Source organism: Colobus angolensis, unplaced genomic scaffold (genome assembly GCF_000951035.1).
Source record: "Colobus angolensis palliatus isolate OR3802 unplaced genomic scaffold, Cang.pa_1.0 Scaffold73, whole genome shotgun sequence".
NCBI classification, from domain to species: domain Eukaryota; kingdom Metazoa; phylum Chordata; class Mammalia; order Primates; family Cercopithecidae; genus Colobus; species Colobus angolensis.
Window position 1 is genome coordinate 11314008 of NW_012121043.1, and position 15769 is coordinate 11329776.

Below are 15769 nucleotides of genomic sequence, written 5' to 3' on the forward strand. Positions count from 1 at the left end.
GGAAAGGCACTTTGGATTTTATCATGAAAGCGATGGACAGCCATGGAAGGATTTTAAGCAAGGGAATAGCATGATTACATTTGCATTTCTGAAAGATCACTCTAGGGGTGATTTACACTGTGAGTGCAAAACAAGGAACAAAACTGGAAACAGAGACAGTTTTAACGTTTTCAGTAAATAAAGCTAGAAAAGATCAGGACTTGACTTCTGAAATGGGAATGAGCTGGGGGGTCAGGAGATAAGAGAGTTTTATTATTATTATTATTTTCTAATAATAATAATAATAACATTTATTATTAGGAAAACCAATGCATCTTAGTCACTGATGGAATATGGAAGGATGGAGGAGAAAAAGAATCAAAGATGTTTGTCAAGTTTCTTTCTTATACAAGCTGGCTGATGGTATTACCACAGAGAGAGAGAGGGGGACAAGGTTTTGGAATAGAAATGAGACCATTTGGAGCATGCTGAGTTGCAGAAGCCTGTGGGACATCTGGGTAGTTATATTTATAGGTTGAACCTCAGGTAAAAAGATCTGGGCTAGAGATGTAGATTTGAAGATCATCAGCATATAGATTGTAGCTGAAACTTTAACTGTAGTTAAGATAGCCCACAGAGAATATAAAGAATGCAAATAAGTAGTGGAAAGGATGAAACCCTCTAACTTAAGATACGAACTGAACAAAAAGTACCCAAAGGAAACTGAAAAAGAGAAGCCAGACAAGTAATCAGGAAAACAGGGAAGAGCAGCATCGTAGAAGCCAAAAGAGGAGAGCGTTTCAAGCAGTATAATGTCCAAGGCCTCACAAAATTGCAGTAAAATAACACATGAAACGTCTCCATTGGATTCAGCAATAAGACATTCAGGTGTGCATGCACAACCTTTGGTACAGCATTTTCAATAAAGTTGTGTCAGACACATTATAATAGAGGAAGAGTGAATATGAGCTCAGAGAAAGGAGCAATACATAGTACCAATTTTATTCAAGAAACCTGTCTCTGATGAGAAAGAAAAGTAGTTAGAGGAAATGTTTCTTGGTTTTTGTTTTTATATGAGTTATTGAGGTGACTTGGCATGCTATAGTATTGAGGAGAAGGAGCTAGTAGTGAGTCTGCATTAGTGGAAGAGGATACTGGCATCTGTAAACTGAAATCCTTTAATCTGGGCCCCTCGTTGTGGTATAGAGTTAACAGAATCCACAATCAGTGCCCATCAACAAAGCTGTCTGACTATGCTATAGCTATAGAAGCAGGCATGTAAAAATCTTTTTGAAGAAAAGCAGATAAAACAATTTCTTCTCTGCTTTTTCAAGATTATGAATGATCATGATATTTGGAAAATATTGATGAAGAATCTAAGATGAGAAAGTGTCAAAAAGTAACAGGGATCCAGAGGTCAAGTCAAGATGAGAGGGTGTATCTGAGGGCCAGAGGTCTGTGATTTAGTGGGCTGTTCAGCAGTCTAGTGGAAGAGCCCCGTGAGTGGCAAGCTCTGCGATAGCACTGCCGCACGCAGGCCAAAAGTTGGGTGCTTTATACAAACTTGGCACCTTGATTCAATTCGAAAGTCTGATCTCTGGGAAACCAAATGGAAGTTTTTATGACTGTTTTGCTATCCTTGTTTCTGACAAAGACATATGTGCTACTGTTTTTGCCATTAATATAATATACTTTTGTTTGAGAAACAAAAAGAATCAGTGTTCTAAGGTTCACACACCTGAACCTTTATCAGCATTCTCATTTTCACAGCAGCCTGGATGGGTTCTCCTGTTCCACTCTCTTACCTCCAATACCACCCACCCACTCTGTTCATGATTCCAGAGAGCTGAGACTGTTTAGAGAGAAGAGACATGGTAGATTAAAGGATAGCCATATTAGCTAAAGAATGCCAAGTTTGTGTTGTGCTCATAAAACTGTGACACTGCTTCTCTGTCTCCCAAATCGCAGAGCCCAGTTGTCTGCCCCAGAGTGATGTTGGATTAAGGAAACATAACAGATGTAGAATTTCCATCTTTTCTCCTATATCTCTCAAACCTGAAAAGGAGTCCAGGTGTATAATCCATAGCAACGCTCATCAAATTCTCCTGCACTCTCCTTTTCTGTAGCATCCCCAACCCCCAGATTTCTCTCATACTTATATGCTGATATTACTCTCTCATCTGCTAGGTCTCCATGGTTTTTATTCCATTCTAATTGCTTTTTTCTCAAGACTCACCTGAGAAGTTGTTATCCTTTCTGTTGACAGAGTAAGAGGGGAAGAAATTAAAGTGACAGAGGGGATGAGGAAGGCCATGAAATCCACCATTTAATAATTTTATACTAACATATTGAAAATTTAATAATTTTATACTAACATATTGGAAATTTCATAAACCTGTATCTGCAATCGTTCCTCTCAAAAGTCAGAGTACCTAAATTGAAAAAATGTTGGTCAGAGAAGGCTTTCATTATTTGGTGCAGCAGTTACCTCTTCCTTTCTGCCGATATTCTTGTGCCTGACACACTCCCATGGGAATATTCAGAGCTCTGTGCAGTTCCCAACATGCTTGCTTTCTCTCCTACTCAAGAAAGTATATAGATATACCATATAAGTGAATGTGGCAATATTATAAGCATAACCCTAAATGCAACTAACAGTAAAAAACTAGTTTGCAGGACCACTGTATTAATATAGGCAGTTATCCTTTCATAAATGTGAATTTCAAACTACCCTCACATTCATTCACTTTATAATAATGCCTTATAACTGCCTTTCAAATAATTATTTGTAGCTGTCATGTCATGCACAGCTCTTGGGAGAAACGACCCAGCTTAATGCCAAGGTTGTGTGTAGAACAGCATCTGGAGCAGTGCCTGGCCGTGCACTTTAAAACACCTTTTTCTCCCTCTCCACTAATCCTCAGGACCAACCTTGTAGCTGCTCCCAACCCCAAGTATTTTCCCATAGAGTCCAAGATTAGGTCTGGGGTCCTATAGTTTAATAGCACAAAGTGGCTTGATAATTGCATAGTGACCCTTCACCCAGTCCTACCTCCCCAACCCTCATCCACATTGTCCTACACATTTGTTCTGCATTGTCTTTAACCCTCGCCCCTGATTACTCCACACACTGAAGTCTACTGAGTGCACCAGGCTGTAGTCAGCTGGTCAATATCCTTTAGGACAGAGTTTCAATGTAATGGGAAAATAATGCTTTCTTCTAATCCCTGCTCCAGGTCCCCAGCGTGTCACTGACAAAGAATTTCACACATTAGGGGCTTCTGGACTGTCAGCTCAAATGTGGTATCAGGGATGGGCATTAGTTGTCCAGATGGACAATGCCAGTCTATGATAGTCGGCTACCTCAGAAGTAATGCTTTGCCCAGGCCAAGACACCATATGTACTGTATATTGTTACTACCCACTGGGCCATAATTAAGGATCTTACAAGACTTTAGCTATTAGCAACTGCAACTACCAGCTTCTGTAGTACATATTAGTCTATCTTGTAACTCTAAAGCACTTGGTTTCCAGCAATATGTGAATCATGAAGGTAGGGAAAAGCCCATACCAATACCATTATTTAGAACTTCTTCTTTAAAAAACTGTGAATAATGCTGTAAGACTGAATAGTACTATCTCTCTCCACTTAGCAAATTATGCACCAATAATGCTGTCTTATGAATACAATAACTTCCAACATTTTGATGTTAAATTTTCTACCCATTTTGAGAAGATTTTGTTCAATGCCACCTAGGCAATACATAATCAGCACTTGCTAAATTGTTTATCGCTATACACCAAGTCATAGACAACTTGTTTTGATTCTTGTTGCTGGCACTTTTAGATATGCTTTTCATGACAGATAAATAACTGGCTGGCCAAAACCAATGTTGAAATTGAATAATAAGCAAAGTTTTGTGGAAGGAAGACAGAATATGAAAGATGTATCAGGAGATTTGAAACTTCCACCTGCCCATTAGAAAAATCTAAATTCAGCCAGGCTCAGTGGCTCACATCTGTAATCCTGACCCTTTGAGAAGCCAAGGTGGCAGGATCACTTGAAGCCAGGAGTTCACCAGCATGAGCAACAAAATGAGACCCCATCTCTACAAAAAATTAAAAACTAAAATTAGCCAGGCATGGTGGCACATGCCTGTGGTCCCAGCTACTCGAGAGACAAAGGTGGGAGGATCGCTTGAGCCCAGGACTTCAAGTCTGCTGTGCACTATGATCATGCCACTACACTCCAGCCTGGGCAACAGAGTGAGACCCCATATCTAAAAAATGAGAAAAGAAAAATAGAAAATTCCTATAAACTGCTGGCACAAGATCTTTATAATATAATGTCAATACCCATATTAATACTGATACAAACCCTTAATATATATTATCAACAATAACTATGACTGCCTTTTGTTGAGAGCCTACTATGTGTCAGTTGTGGTACTAGGGGCTTTTATTGGTTATATCACTTAATCCTCACTGTTATTATTCCCATCTCTCAGACACGGAAATGGAGACTTAAAGAGGCTAACTTTCCCAAAAGTACACAGCAATAATGAGTAGATCAGGAATTTGAAGGCCACTGACTCCAAAGTCCTTGTTCTTTCCAGTATACAACATAGAATCACACACAAGGGCAAGATGTTTGCTAATACAACCCTGCTTCAAAAATATGATTATAAGAAAAGGGGGTACATTTTCACATTTCCAGATAGATTTTATCTGGACTAGTCAAAATTCATAGATGGAGTCTATTAAAATTCAAAAAACAATTTTTAGTGGAGAGCAGCCTGTTATTTTATGTCCCAGTAGGCAAATAATAAAATGTAGAGAATATGACCTTAGCCATGGGAATAAATAGAAAATACATAGTCCATATGTTCCCGAAACACCCTCCTACAATGCCCAGCCACTTGAAGAACATTACTTGAAAAAGGAAAGTAGTAATAGCAACAATATAGAGAAATGAGGAAAATATGGCAGTAACATCACATAGTTCCAGAATTACGTCCTCAGACATTTCTGTAGATTGAATTTTTCTGGTGCTGGCAAATATGTTTTACTTCTTTTTGTCACTATGGCAGACATTACTAATCATCACAACACTCTCCTGCCGAGCCCAGACGCTGCCTTAGTATCCTTCTCATGACCGCATTTTGACAACCACTGCCAATGAATTGCAGTTAGCATGTGACATGAAACCTATTTTCTGATCCTGGATTATTTCCTCACAAAAGCAGGCTTTTCTTGAGGTTCAGGGGTCTATTACTCTGGCTGTAGGAACCATGTGCTGGGTACTCTACTGGGAATTATGGGGAATTTTTTATAAGCATTATCCCTGCTGTTCAAAAATATCTACAACTTTAAATTTTACTTTGAAATTTTAATTTTCATTCCTTCATATTTTTCACTAGTTATCAGCCTTATTTCTGTTTTAAACAGTCTAACTCCACAGTGTTAAGGACATTAATTATGTTTGTCAGTCTTTTATTTTCAGTAAGTCTTCAATTGTTATTTATATGATTATGTAAACATAATAAGGCTGATAACTAGTAAAAAATATGAAGGAATGAAAATGTTACCCACAAGCACAAAATATCTATATCTATATCTATATATTTCTATGCATTTGAGGTTTTATAGCGCTTTGAGTAAAATTACACTTTAAAAATGTTTTAAATATCAAAATTCTTTCATTAATTTAATGTGTTCAAATTGAATGTTAGCCTTAATTGTAGAGAGGACTTTTTAAAAATATATGATTAAGTAAATGCTTCTTCAAAGGGTATGTAGATAGACTATGTATGACAAAATTATTTCATGCATTAAATGGATAGTGTGAAGTGTAGTCCCTGAGTCACAAGATGAGGAACTCATGTAAAAGCAGCCATATTGCATTAAGTCAATGTGCTGTTGTGGCTCTAGGTCTGGTTATCATTGTAGGTGAACCCTTAACCTTATGCTACCCAACTCCACCTATCACTGCCTCTTTCTCCACTCTGAAATCTATAAAGACAGAATAAACAATCATTTTCACAATAAAAGGAATAATTTAAATAAAGAGCATATTATTTAGTAAGTTGACAACTATATCAACAGGTACTTATTCTTCTAGGTTTTTTATTTATTGGAATGAAATGAAAATATTCATCATGAATCAGCCATCATGTTACGGACCAAACTTTTCTGTAGAGAATTTAATATTCGAGTCTGAGTCATCATGTATGAACTCCTAGAATGTTTTCAGCGTTATGTGAGTGCCTACATAAAATAGAAAGATGTGTTCCTGCCCTCAGGGGGTTTTCACTTATTCTTTAAAAAATTCTTCTGTCTTATGAATTTTTCCCAAAGAAGTTATTCAATTGAAACAAAAGGAAACATGCTCTTAAACTACATACTCACGTCTACTAAAAGACTGTTGTTAGCAACCTAAGAGTCTAACTTTAGAAAATTACAAATTATTAAGCATCCACATATAGAATATTATGTACCCATTTGAATATGAAGACTGTTGAAACATGGGATACATTCATGAATATATGAAAGGAAGGCAATATAAAATAAAATGGACCCTATCTGCACATTTCTGCTAATCATATATACATGTACGAGCTAGGAAACAAGAAGTGTTAGAGTGTAAGAGAAGAAAAACCCTTAAGCATGTGAGGATGTCTGTCATATTAAAACAGAATCTTAGCTTGCAATAGTGTTTCTCAAAATAGAACCTTTCTTAAATCATTTTAGTATGTCCATTACTATTATATATTTATATGATGAATATGAAACATGGAAAACTTTGAGGATAAAACACTTCTTGCCTTTTAATGGTAGTATTGATATACATTGATGACACATCTGAGGAACTTCTAAGTTAAAATGCTAGCACTATTGCGAACTCAAAGGACTCATTAGAGTAAAAACTGGACTCTTATCAGAGCTATTCATTTTTTAACATATTTTATTGTATTGAAATTTTATATTTATTACTAAACTGTAACATTACCTGTAATACCTATGCTCCTGCCCTTTCTATTATCTAAATTGACCATAATTATACCTGAAATTTCCTAATTCTAGCCCTATTCTCATTTTTCTGAGGAAAAAGTTGATCCTTGACCTTCTACTCTACAATAAGTATTTTTTTTAATGTGAGCTGCAGGTTTTGCTGTAAAGATATTTCTCAGGTGGGCAGTACTCACTAATCACCAAATAGCACAAATTTCTACATGCTCAGCAAATAGCACACTAAATTTATCATTGTACATGTTTGATAAGAAAGGGCATTTATTGTTTATTAGGTAATATTCCAGAGAATTCATGTGAGGATAATGGCACCAAGCCCTCGAAGCCACAAAATGGCAACATTTTTCAACTTCCTTAGAAGATAAGGTGAAAGAAAAGTTATTGCACAGTGGCTGTGAACAATGAGGGAACCCTGACCTTACTAAATCAACTGCCAAGGCAGTCGTATAAAGGCCAAAGGGTAACTAGGTCACTGAAGATGTGTGGAGAGAAAGGGAGTTATGGTATTGAAGCATTTTGGAAGCAAACAGTAGATGCTTTTCAACAAGGGAAATAGGCTATTTAAGTCATTTAATATACAGAATGTCCTTCCATGACCTTTTATACTAAGGACATAAAATTAGCAAGTTACATTTCCACTCACCAGATATATGAAATCATGAAATTTCAAGAGTTATTCCAGTGTTATCTCGGGAGAGAGAAGTAGAAGTCATCTGACTATGTCGGTGCATCGAGAATGACATAGGCGTATGAAGGGAAAGTCACTTTAATACATTCTTTTAATTTTGTTCAGTTTTAACAAACTACTTTGACAAGTATTTAAAAGACATGAGAGACACGTTATTTTGAAATAGGACATTCAGTTTTCTAACGTGATTTTATTTATGTTAACAAGCAACAAGGATATCCTGGTCATTTTGATATTTAACCTCTTGGCCAGTGAAGTACGGTATATCCCCTGAAGCTGGTCAAATAATTTAGAAAAATAATATAGAAACTATTCTGAATTCTCTTACATATTTACAATGCACATTAGAGCAGTGAAGACTCTGAGAAACACTACAACTTAAAAATCTGCTTCACTCTGTTTGCCACAGAGACCTTTATTATTTTGTGTTTTACATATGAATTTTTATTTGACAATATTCACTAACATAAACACCTCTAGAAAACTTTAAATAAATACAGCAACAATTCAAGCATTTGCTGGTAGATGCTATGATAGCTTTCCAATCTTTCAACATGACTGACCTTTGTTTTAGGTCAAATCATGAATCATTTTGTTGTTAATTAAAATGAAACAGTCCACAATCAAAATAACATTGCAATCTGTAGTACAGGAGAAAAGAATGCAGCTTAACAGCCTCCAAATAGGAAATGTAATGGAACTGAGTAGTGTTAAAAAGGACAGAAGTCACTGTTAAGGATAACCAGACCCAATACAGAGTACAGTGTAATCAATCACAAGGTATATGCATTTAATTTATGTTAATTCCAATCATACATAAAGAATACAATCCCACCTGTCATCTCTGTTCATCCCACCTCCACCTTCAGCTAGACCTCAGTTTAGAAAAAGGTAGGTCAATGTGGTAATAAAAAGGAAAACCAAATAAATGAATTCTAGGCCTTTAGTAGGGACTTTATGCTGAATTCCAAGGGCACCTTTCAGAATCTTCAGGAGTTGTACCCTATACAACTTGTGCTCCTAAAAGACTTGGGTCCTAGTGACTTTAGGCTGATTTAAAGGATTTTTAAGGGTAATTTTAATGGTTAGGGAATTACAGTTTTTACCTTAAGTATTAACCTTAGGACCTAATTCCCATATTATTAGTAGAACAATACCAGGGTTATATAGCATGTATATGCCCTTCTGCTTCACAGCCAGGGAATTCTTACTTCACATGGTTTAATCATGTGTGCTTGTAGCTTATCAATTGCTAGTTAAAGCTGAAGTAGTTCAAATGTGAATGGTAAAAATATTTTGATAAAATAGTCCAAATATGAACTTTAAAATCTATCCTCTAATTGTCTCTGTAGATTCTTTCATTCTTTAACTTTATAAAACTTTAAAAACAAAGTAAATGAAAGGTGGACTAATTTCAATATTCCAATAAAAATAACTCAGTGATTCACTTCTAATAAGGAAGTTTTTCATTACTTAGAATATGTAGATTTAACTCAAACACTAAACTTTTTTAAAAGCTTTTTACTGCTTTACTAGTTAATATAAATTACAGATCTAAGAATTCTTTAAATGATATATTTATTACCCTAGAGCTTTAGTAACACATTTATTAGTATAAAAGCACTTTTACTACCAAGTATTTTTTAAAACATGCAAAATATTTTAATGTGTATTTTAATGTAATTATGTAAAGAAACTAATATAATTTATTGTCAGAATGGCTTAAATACACAATTCTGAGTTACTTTTACCATAATTTATAAGATTAATTCTGTTTTTATTCTCTCTGACCTAAGCTATTATATATAAGTATTTCATATATATTGCATATAAATATGTGTATGTATATATAAGCCCATGTATACCCTAGCCTTTCCAAAGTAATACCTTTATACTGCCCCTTGCATCAGATCTGAGAAACAAAAATAAAGATTGCTATATCATTGCCTTGTTAACCCAACCTAACATTGATTTTGTGTTGTTTTGTGTCTTATTAAAATCTGTGCATTGGGGACATTAACCTATGCTTGTATGGGTGTAAATCTTATTCCTGCAATAGAACTTTATGACAATAAAAATTACATTTTAACAAATGATAAATTATTATTGAATGTTTGAGAACAGATAAATGGAAGTTTGATCAATGAATTCACCATAAGAAGGAGAAGAACTATCACAGCAAATGTAGAAAAGGACATGGATTCAGGGGTAGGTCAGGCAGGGGAAGAATGAACATCCTGTGGCTAGTTACTCTCCTTGTGGGGACAAGGGATGGGCTATTCCTTAAGTTTCAAAACACAATTTTATGCAAGAGAAAAAAGTATAAGAAGAAGGGGGATAGCAAGATGTGAGTTCTCTCAAGATCCGTCATGAAAAAATTAAAAAGAAAAAAAATCAATATAAGGCCCAGTCGTAGTAGCAAAAAGCACAAAAAGCAAAAGTGTTCCACCAGATAAGTCACTGATTTGATAAATAATTTTTTAAAGTGATTGATTTGAATAAGATAGAAAATCAGAGGCTTTTAAATGGAGAAAACATTAGATGTAAGAATATTGTAAAAGGAAAAAGAAAATTCCATGATTCATGCTTTTGTTGGCTTTTAAATGCTCTCCATGTTTTGTTTTGTTTTGTTTTGTTTTGTTTTCTTACAGAATGCCAGAGTCCCCTGGTGAAGTTCCAGAATATCCTTTATTTGTCACAGTTGGTGACTGGCTAGATTCTATAAAGATGGGGCAATACAAGAATAACTTCATGGCAGCAGGGTTTACAACTTTTGACCTGATTTCAAGAATGAGCATTGAGTAAGTGATACTGGGGTTATTACTGTAACTAGATGCCCTGGGGATTATATGTTCAAATGCTGTATCAAGAACACCTTTCCTTAGGCTAGTAGGTAATTTCCAAGTATTTTCTCACCATTTCTGACTATCATTCTAGTGAAAGTTGGACATTACACTTTTAACTATTATTCTTTGAAAGAATATATTTAATTCAAATAGCTATTTAAAATATTTTAAATGTTTTCTAAAATGCATGTTACTCTCATCCAAATCATAGACTTTATGTCAACTTAATTTTACCTTGACAAATTTTACTCACATATATTAATATTGCATAATCAATTCCTATTACTTTCATCAAATTAATGCAATATGATCACGTCATTTTCAGAGCTCCTTGTAGATATTATAATGTTCAACCATTTTCCACCGTCTCAAAGATTGTCCTTTGCGTACATGCAATGAAAATATTTAACATATGCTTAAAAGACTAAATGGTTAGGTTGAACCATATTAAAGTGCCATTGTTTTAAGACAGTAATGGCAATTTCATACAGTACAACATTTCATACAGTACAACATAAGGGCAATTTTTCCAGATATCAAAAACCCATGAGAAATCAAATGGAGTTCACATTATACTCTCCATCCTACATACTCACCGTTTTGCTAATACTGTTGCAAATGTATATCATTACCTAAATTATATAGCCTTTACACCTATGAAATATCTGAATATTACATAAGTACCTATGTATAAAATTGAAAAATACATATTGTTACATCTGAGATTAACTTTACGCATTCTGTGGATCCAGAGAAAAGGAAAAAAGTAACAAACTTTTGCTGCTCATCTAAATCTCTGCTTAACAAGTAAGCCACACCATTTTTTGGCAACTGTGGCAGGGCGCTTATTTAATATATTTACATATTCATTTTATCTCGCATGCTTATCAGATCTAAATGTTCATATTCTGTATCTCTCTCTCTCTCTCTCTCTCTCGTTCTCACTCTTGCTCTCGCTCTCCTATCAGTGACATTAGAAGAATTGGAGTCATACTCATTGGACACCAGAGACGAATAGTCAGCAGTATACAGACTTTACGTTTACACATGATGCACATACAGGAGAAGGGATTTCATGTATGAAAGTACTACAAGCACCTGTGTTTTGTGCCTCGGCGTTTCTAAAATGAACGATATCCTCTCTACTAGTCTCTCTTCTGATTCTCCAAACATCACTTCACAAACTTCAGTCTTCTGTTCAGACTATAGGCACACACCTTATGTTTATGCTTCCAACCAGGATTTTAAAATCATGCTACATAAATCCGCTCTGAATAACCTGCAAATAAAACCCTGGCCCACTGCAGATTATCGCTACGCAATGGTAAATAACTCAGCATGGATGTGTAAGTTTGTATAAGCAGTATATGGGAAGTGTTCACGGACTTCATCTAGAGAAATTTATCCAGGTGGGGCTTCCTTAGTGATGTATGTAGAGTTTGATGGTAGATGAGAAAGAACTAGTTAACCTTTCTTTCATGTTTTGTGATCAAGTAGCTTCCAAATTGACATAAATGTTTCATTTTTAGATAATTATATTCAGCTCTATTGGATGTATTGTTACTTTACTTTTTAATAGTTTAACTGTTGGTGCCTGATATTTTTAGAATTATTTGCAGAAATGACCAGTGATATCATGTAATGAATTTTTGTGAGGTATGACTATGATGAGAAGGGGGTTATTAGGGAGGGAGAAAAAAATACTGTGTTTATAAATCATCTGAGGCTGGGTTTGTCAATTTTTAAAAAATTAACTTTATAGTGTCACACATATTTCATAGTAGGTGGTAGTTTAAAGGCTTTTCACCTCTAATTTTATTTATTTATTTATTTTTTACTAACTGTAGTGTATTTCTCTACTACCTTATGAAGACCACTCCTGGAAAGACCAAGAGTGACTTCATTGATCTAATAATGGCTTTCGTAGAGAAAAGCTTGGGATAAATCCATGACTATTCCCTTTGTGCACTGTCACAAATTTGCAAAAGCAATTATCAAAGCACTGAGAAAATTAGTCATTCTCAGTAGAATTGCTTTGAATAAAATACATTAGATTATACCCTTAGATTTAATGTAAAATTATTAATTTAATTTAAACAGAACTTTATGATAGATACATGGTGGCCCAAAGAAATAAACATACTTAGCTGACCATTTGGTATCGGTGTATTTTGCAAGTTGAGGCGTTCTTATGTTTTGTTTGCAAAAATAAGTTACATGAACATGCTGAGCTCTTTTGCAAACCTTCTAAGAAATAAGTATGAATACTCCAAGGAGTAAATAGATCTTACACATGAGCATAGTGTGTCAACCTGGGTCCAACATACAGTTACATAAAAATGAGAACACAGCTAAGATGTGTTGTTGTCATCATCTTCTGAGAGGCTTAAAAAACAACGGTAAATACATATTTTAAGTGATTTAAGCTGAGTTGGCTTATCAAATTAGTGCTATATCTTATGAACAAATTAAATTATAAAATCAGCTGCTCCCTGTAAAACTAAAAAAAATGATTACTGTTTTAGGTGGAAGAGTAAGTAAAATGTGTTGAGGGAAAAAAACAGAGTAGGTTGTCTAAAGATACTGATTTAATAAATTAGCTTTTATTGGATCTCAGTGATAATGGTGCCCTACCCACATTGACAAATTCCTATCTAAATTCATTTTTTGTCATAGTAGTGTTTTTTTGTTTGTTTTTTAATAAAGGACCCTGTTTGGGTTTTTTGTTTTTGTTTTTGTTTTGTTTGTTTGTTTTTGAGACAGAGGTGTTTTGCTCTTGTTGCCCAGGCTGGAGTGCAATGGCGCGATCTCAGCTCACTGCAACCTCCGCCTCCTGGGTTCAAGCTATTCTCCTGCCTCAGCCTCCCGAGTAGCTGGGATTACAGATGCCTGCCACCATGCCTGGCTAATTTTTGTATTTTTAGTAGAGACGGAGTTTCACTATGTTGGCCAGGCTCGAACTCCTGACCTCAAGTGATCTGCCCGCCTCGGCCTCCCAAAGTGCTGAGATTACAGGCATGAGCCATGGAGCCCGGCCATTTTTTCTTATATTTAGATTTTGTTGATTGTCCCATTATACTAGACCCTTCTACATATTTTCTTTTGCTGACTTATCTCCTGATTTTTCCCTACCACAGCTTAATCCTTCTCATTTCAAAACAAATGTGTAAAGCAAAGCTAGAAGGAAGAGTCTTTAGATACTTCTTAAAATACACACACAAAAAAAGGTGGGGGTCGATGGGAAATCCATCACTTTTTAAGTAAGTATGCCAGATATAGCTAGCCCCATTTTCCAGCCATCAACCTGCATGGTTGTGCATCACTCATAGACTATCTGCAGTTTGCTTGATACATTTACACAAATCTGGATGCATTTAGAAGAAATATAAAATTTCCATATTTACCTATCTTCAAATATATATTAAATAAGAACAGATGTAAAACAGATTAAATTTATTAATCATATATTTATTTTTATAATACAAAAAAGGTATTTAGAAAAATAAGAAATAGAATAATATGGTCTTCCACAGGACTCTGTAAGCACCATCTGTGTACCTTGAAATAAATTCTATTAAGTTATTTAAACTTCTATGGGATGAGCATTCAGTGATTGCAAGATTAAAGTTGTCTGATAAGAATTTTTTCTTTTAAAATGTCTGATGATCCTATTCTACATCTGGTTAATTTGTACTTACTTTTTCTTTCCCTAACATCTTTTCTATAGTATCATAAAACTACCTTTTTGCTTTGTCTCTCACCCCATATCTCCTTCAAAATTCCTTTTAAATTATATTTTTATTTTTCAGAACTGTAAGCATGATAATCTTAAATGAAACTTTGAACTTCATCATGGTTACAGCAAGATTGAAATATGTGTACAAGATTAAACAGAAACATTAAAATATAAGGATATTATTTACTGCCTACCAATCATGGACCCCATGATCCCAGGAATATTATCAGTTAAAATGCCAAATTCATTTGAAAATTTTACATGAAACATTTTAAGACTTACTAGTGTACATTTTAGGTAATTAAATCTGTTTAATATGCAAAGCATAAAACTTAATTATAAAAAGAAAATAAGTAACTTCCATAAATCATGAGTCTTCAGGAATAACCTTTGATACCTAAAATATGCATATAGACTCATATAATTACTTTATTTTAAATGTCTTGATCTATGCTACTGAGGGGGTGTTTTGGATTTTAAAACCAGACAGTCAAAAAATCATTTTCATTTTATTTTCTAGATGGTCAATTTCAGTCTATAGGGAACTCACTATCTCATAGTAGAAGGCATATTTGGAAAAAAAAATAAAAACAATGTACAATCAAGGAGAGAGATAAGGTATTTAAATCATTTCAAAGAAAGCAATCAAATTGCAAAATTCACCTGGTTTAACACGAATCAAGAATTATAGCACTTCTGCACTGAGTTATAACTGGTGATAAATGTTCTACATTCCATATCAACATCTTATTTCACTCTGCATTGCTCTTTAAAATCTATCAAAGTATAACCTGAATAAAACTACCTTCCAGCAATAGCTTTAAAACCTATCTCAGCCCATGAATGGAAAACAAATCCAAATCCGGTCCTTGAAAAGCAAAGGCTCTAAAGAAGCTCTTCAGAAGAGATGGTGAAGAATGAATTGTTTTACATATCACCCAACCACATTTCTTAAAAATGTGTTTTGGTGTATTTTCCTATCAAATTTCTGCTCTACAAGGCAGTCAGTTAAATCTCTCATCTCATAATTTTCACTGTACTAGTGCTTTCTTTTCTCCTCTTTTATGAAATTTTCTAAAACTTTCTCAGCCCTGTTTTTAATTCCCCCATCCTATCTTTTTATTCCTTTCTCAGCTTCTATCACATCACACATTATCCCGATCAGCATAAAAAAGGTAGCCCAACAAATCTGAAAAGATTGTATAGATCTCCTTAGAAGAGACGTGGGGCAGGGGGATGTTGCAAAAGCTATAATATGTTGGGTTCTATCACGTAATTGAGAACATTTGTACTCAAGAGGATATGAGTTCTGGCTTTTCCTTAACTTGAAATCAAGTTCTTTGGAAAGTAATTTTGAAATGGATGATGATGATCCTTTTCAATTGCTTTAACTAAGGAAGTTTATTATTAATTTAAAAAATAGTATCTTAAGATCAATATCTGTTAATGTAAACTCACAGTTGGTGTCCATGTCTGTATCTATCAAAGAGA

The 15769-nt window shown here is 34.6% G+C and overlaps 1 protein-coding gene across 1 annotated transcript in view; it reads left to right on the top strand.

The window, feature by feature from the left end:
• EPHA6 (EPH receptor A6) overlaps nucleotides 1-15362 on the top strand; it is a 952571-nt gene extending 937209 nt beyond the window's left edge. Inside the window, exons 17-19 of the mRNA XM_011927614.1 lie at nucleotides 10348-10497; nucleotides 11511-11866; nucleotides 15091-15362. Coding sequence (XP_011783004.1) covers nucleotides 10348-10497; nucleotides 11511-11625 — 265 coding nt within the window. The 3' untranslated portion in view covers nucleotides 11626-11866; nucleotides 15091-15362. The remainder of the gene's footprint in view (nucleotides 1-10347; nucleotides 10498-11510; nucleotides 11867-15090) is intronic.
• The last annotated feature ends 407 nt before the right edge of the window (nucleotides 15363-15769 follow it).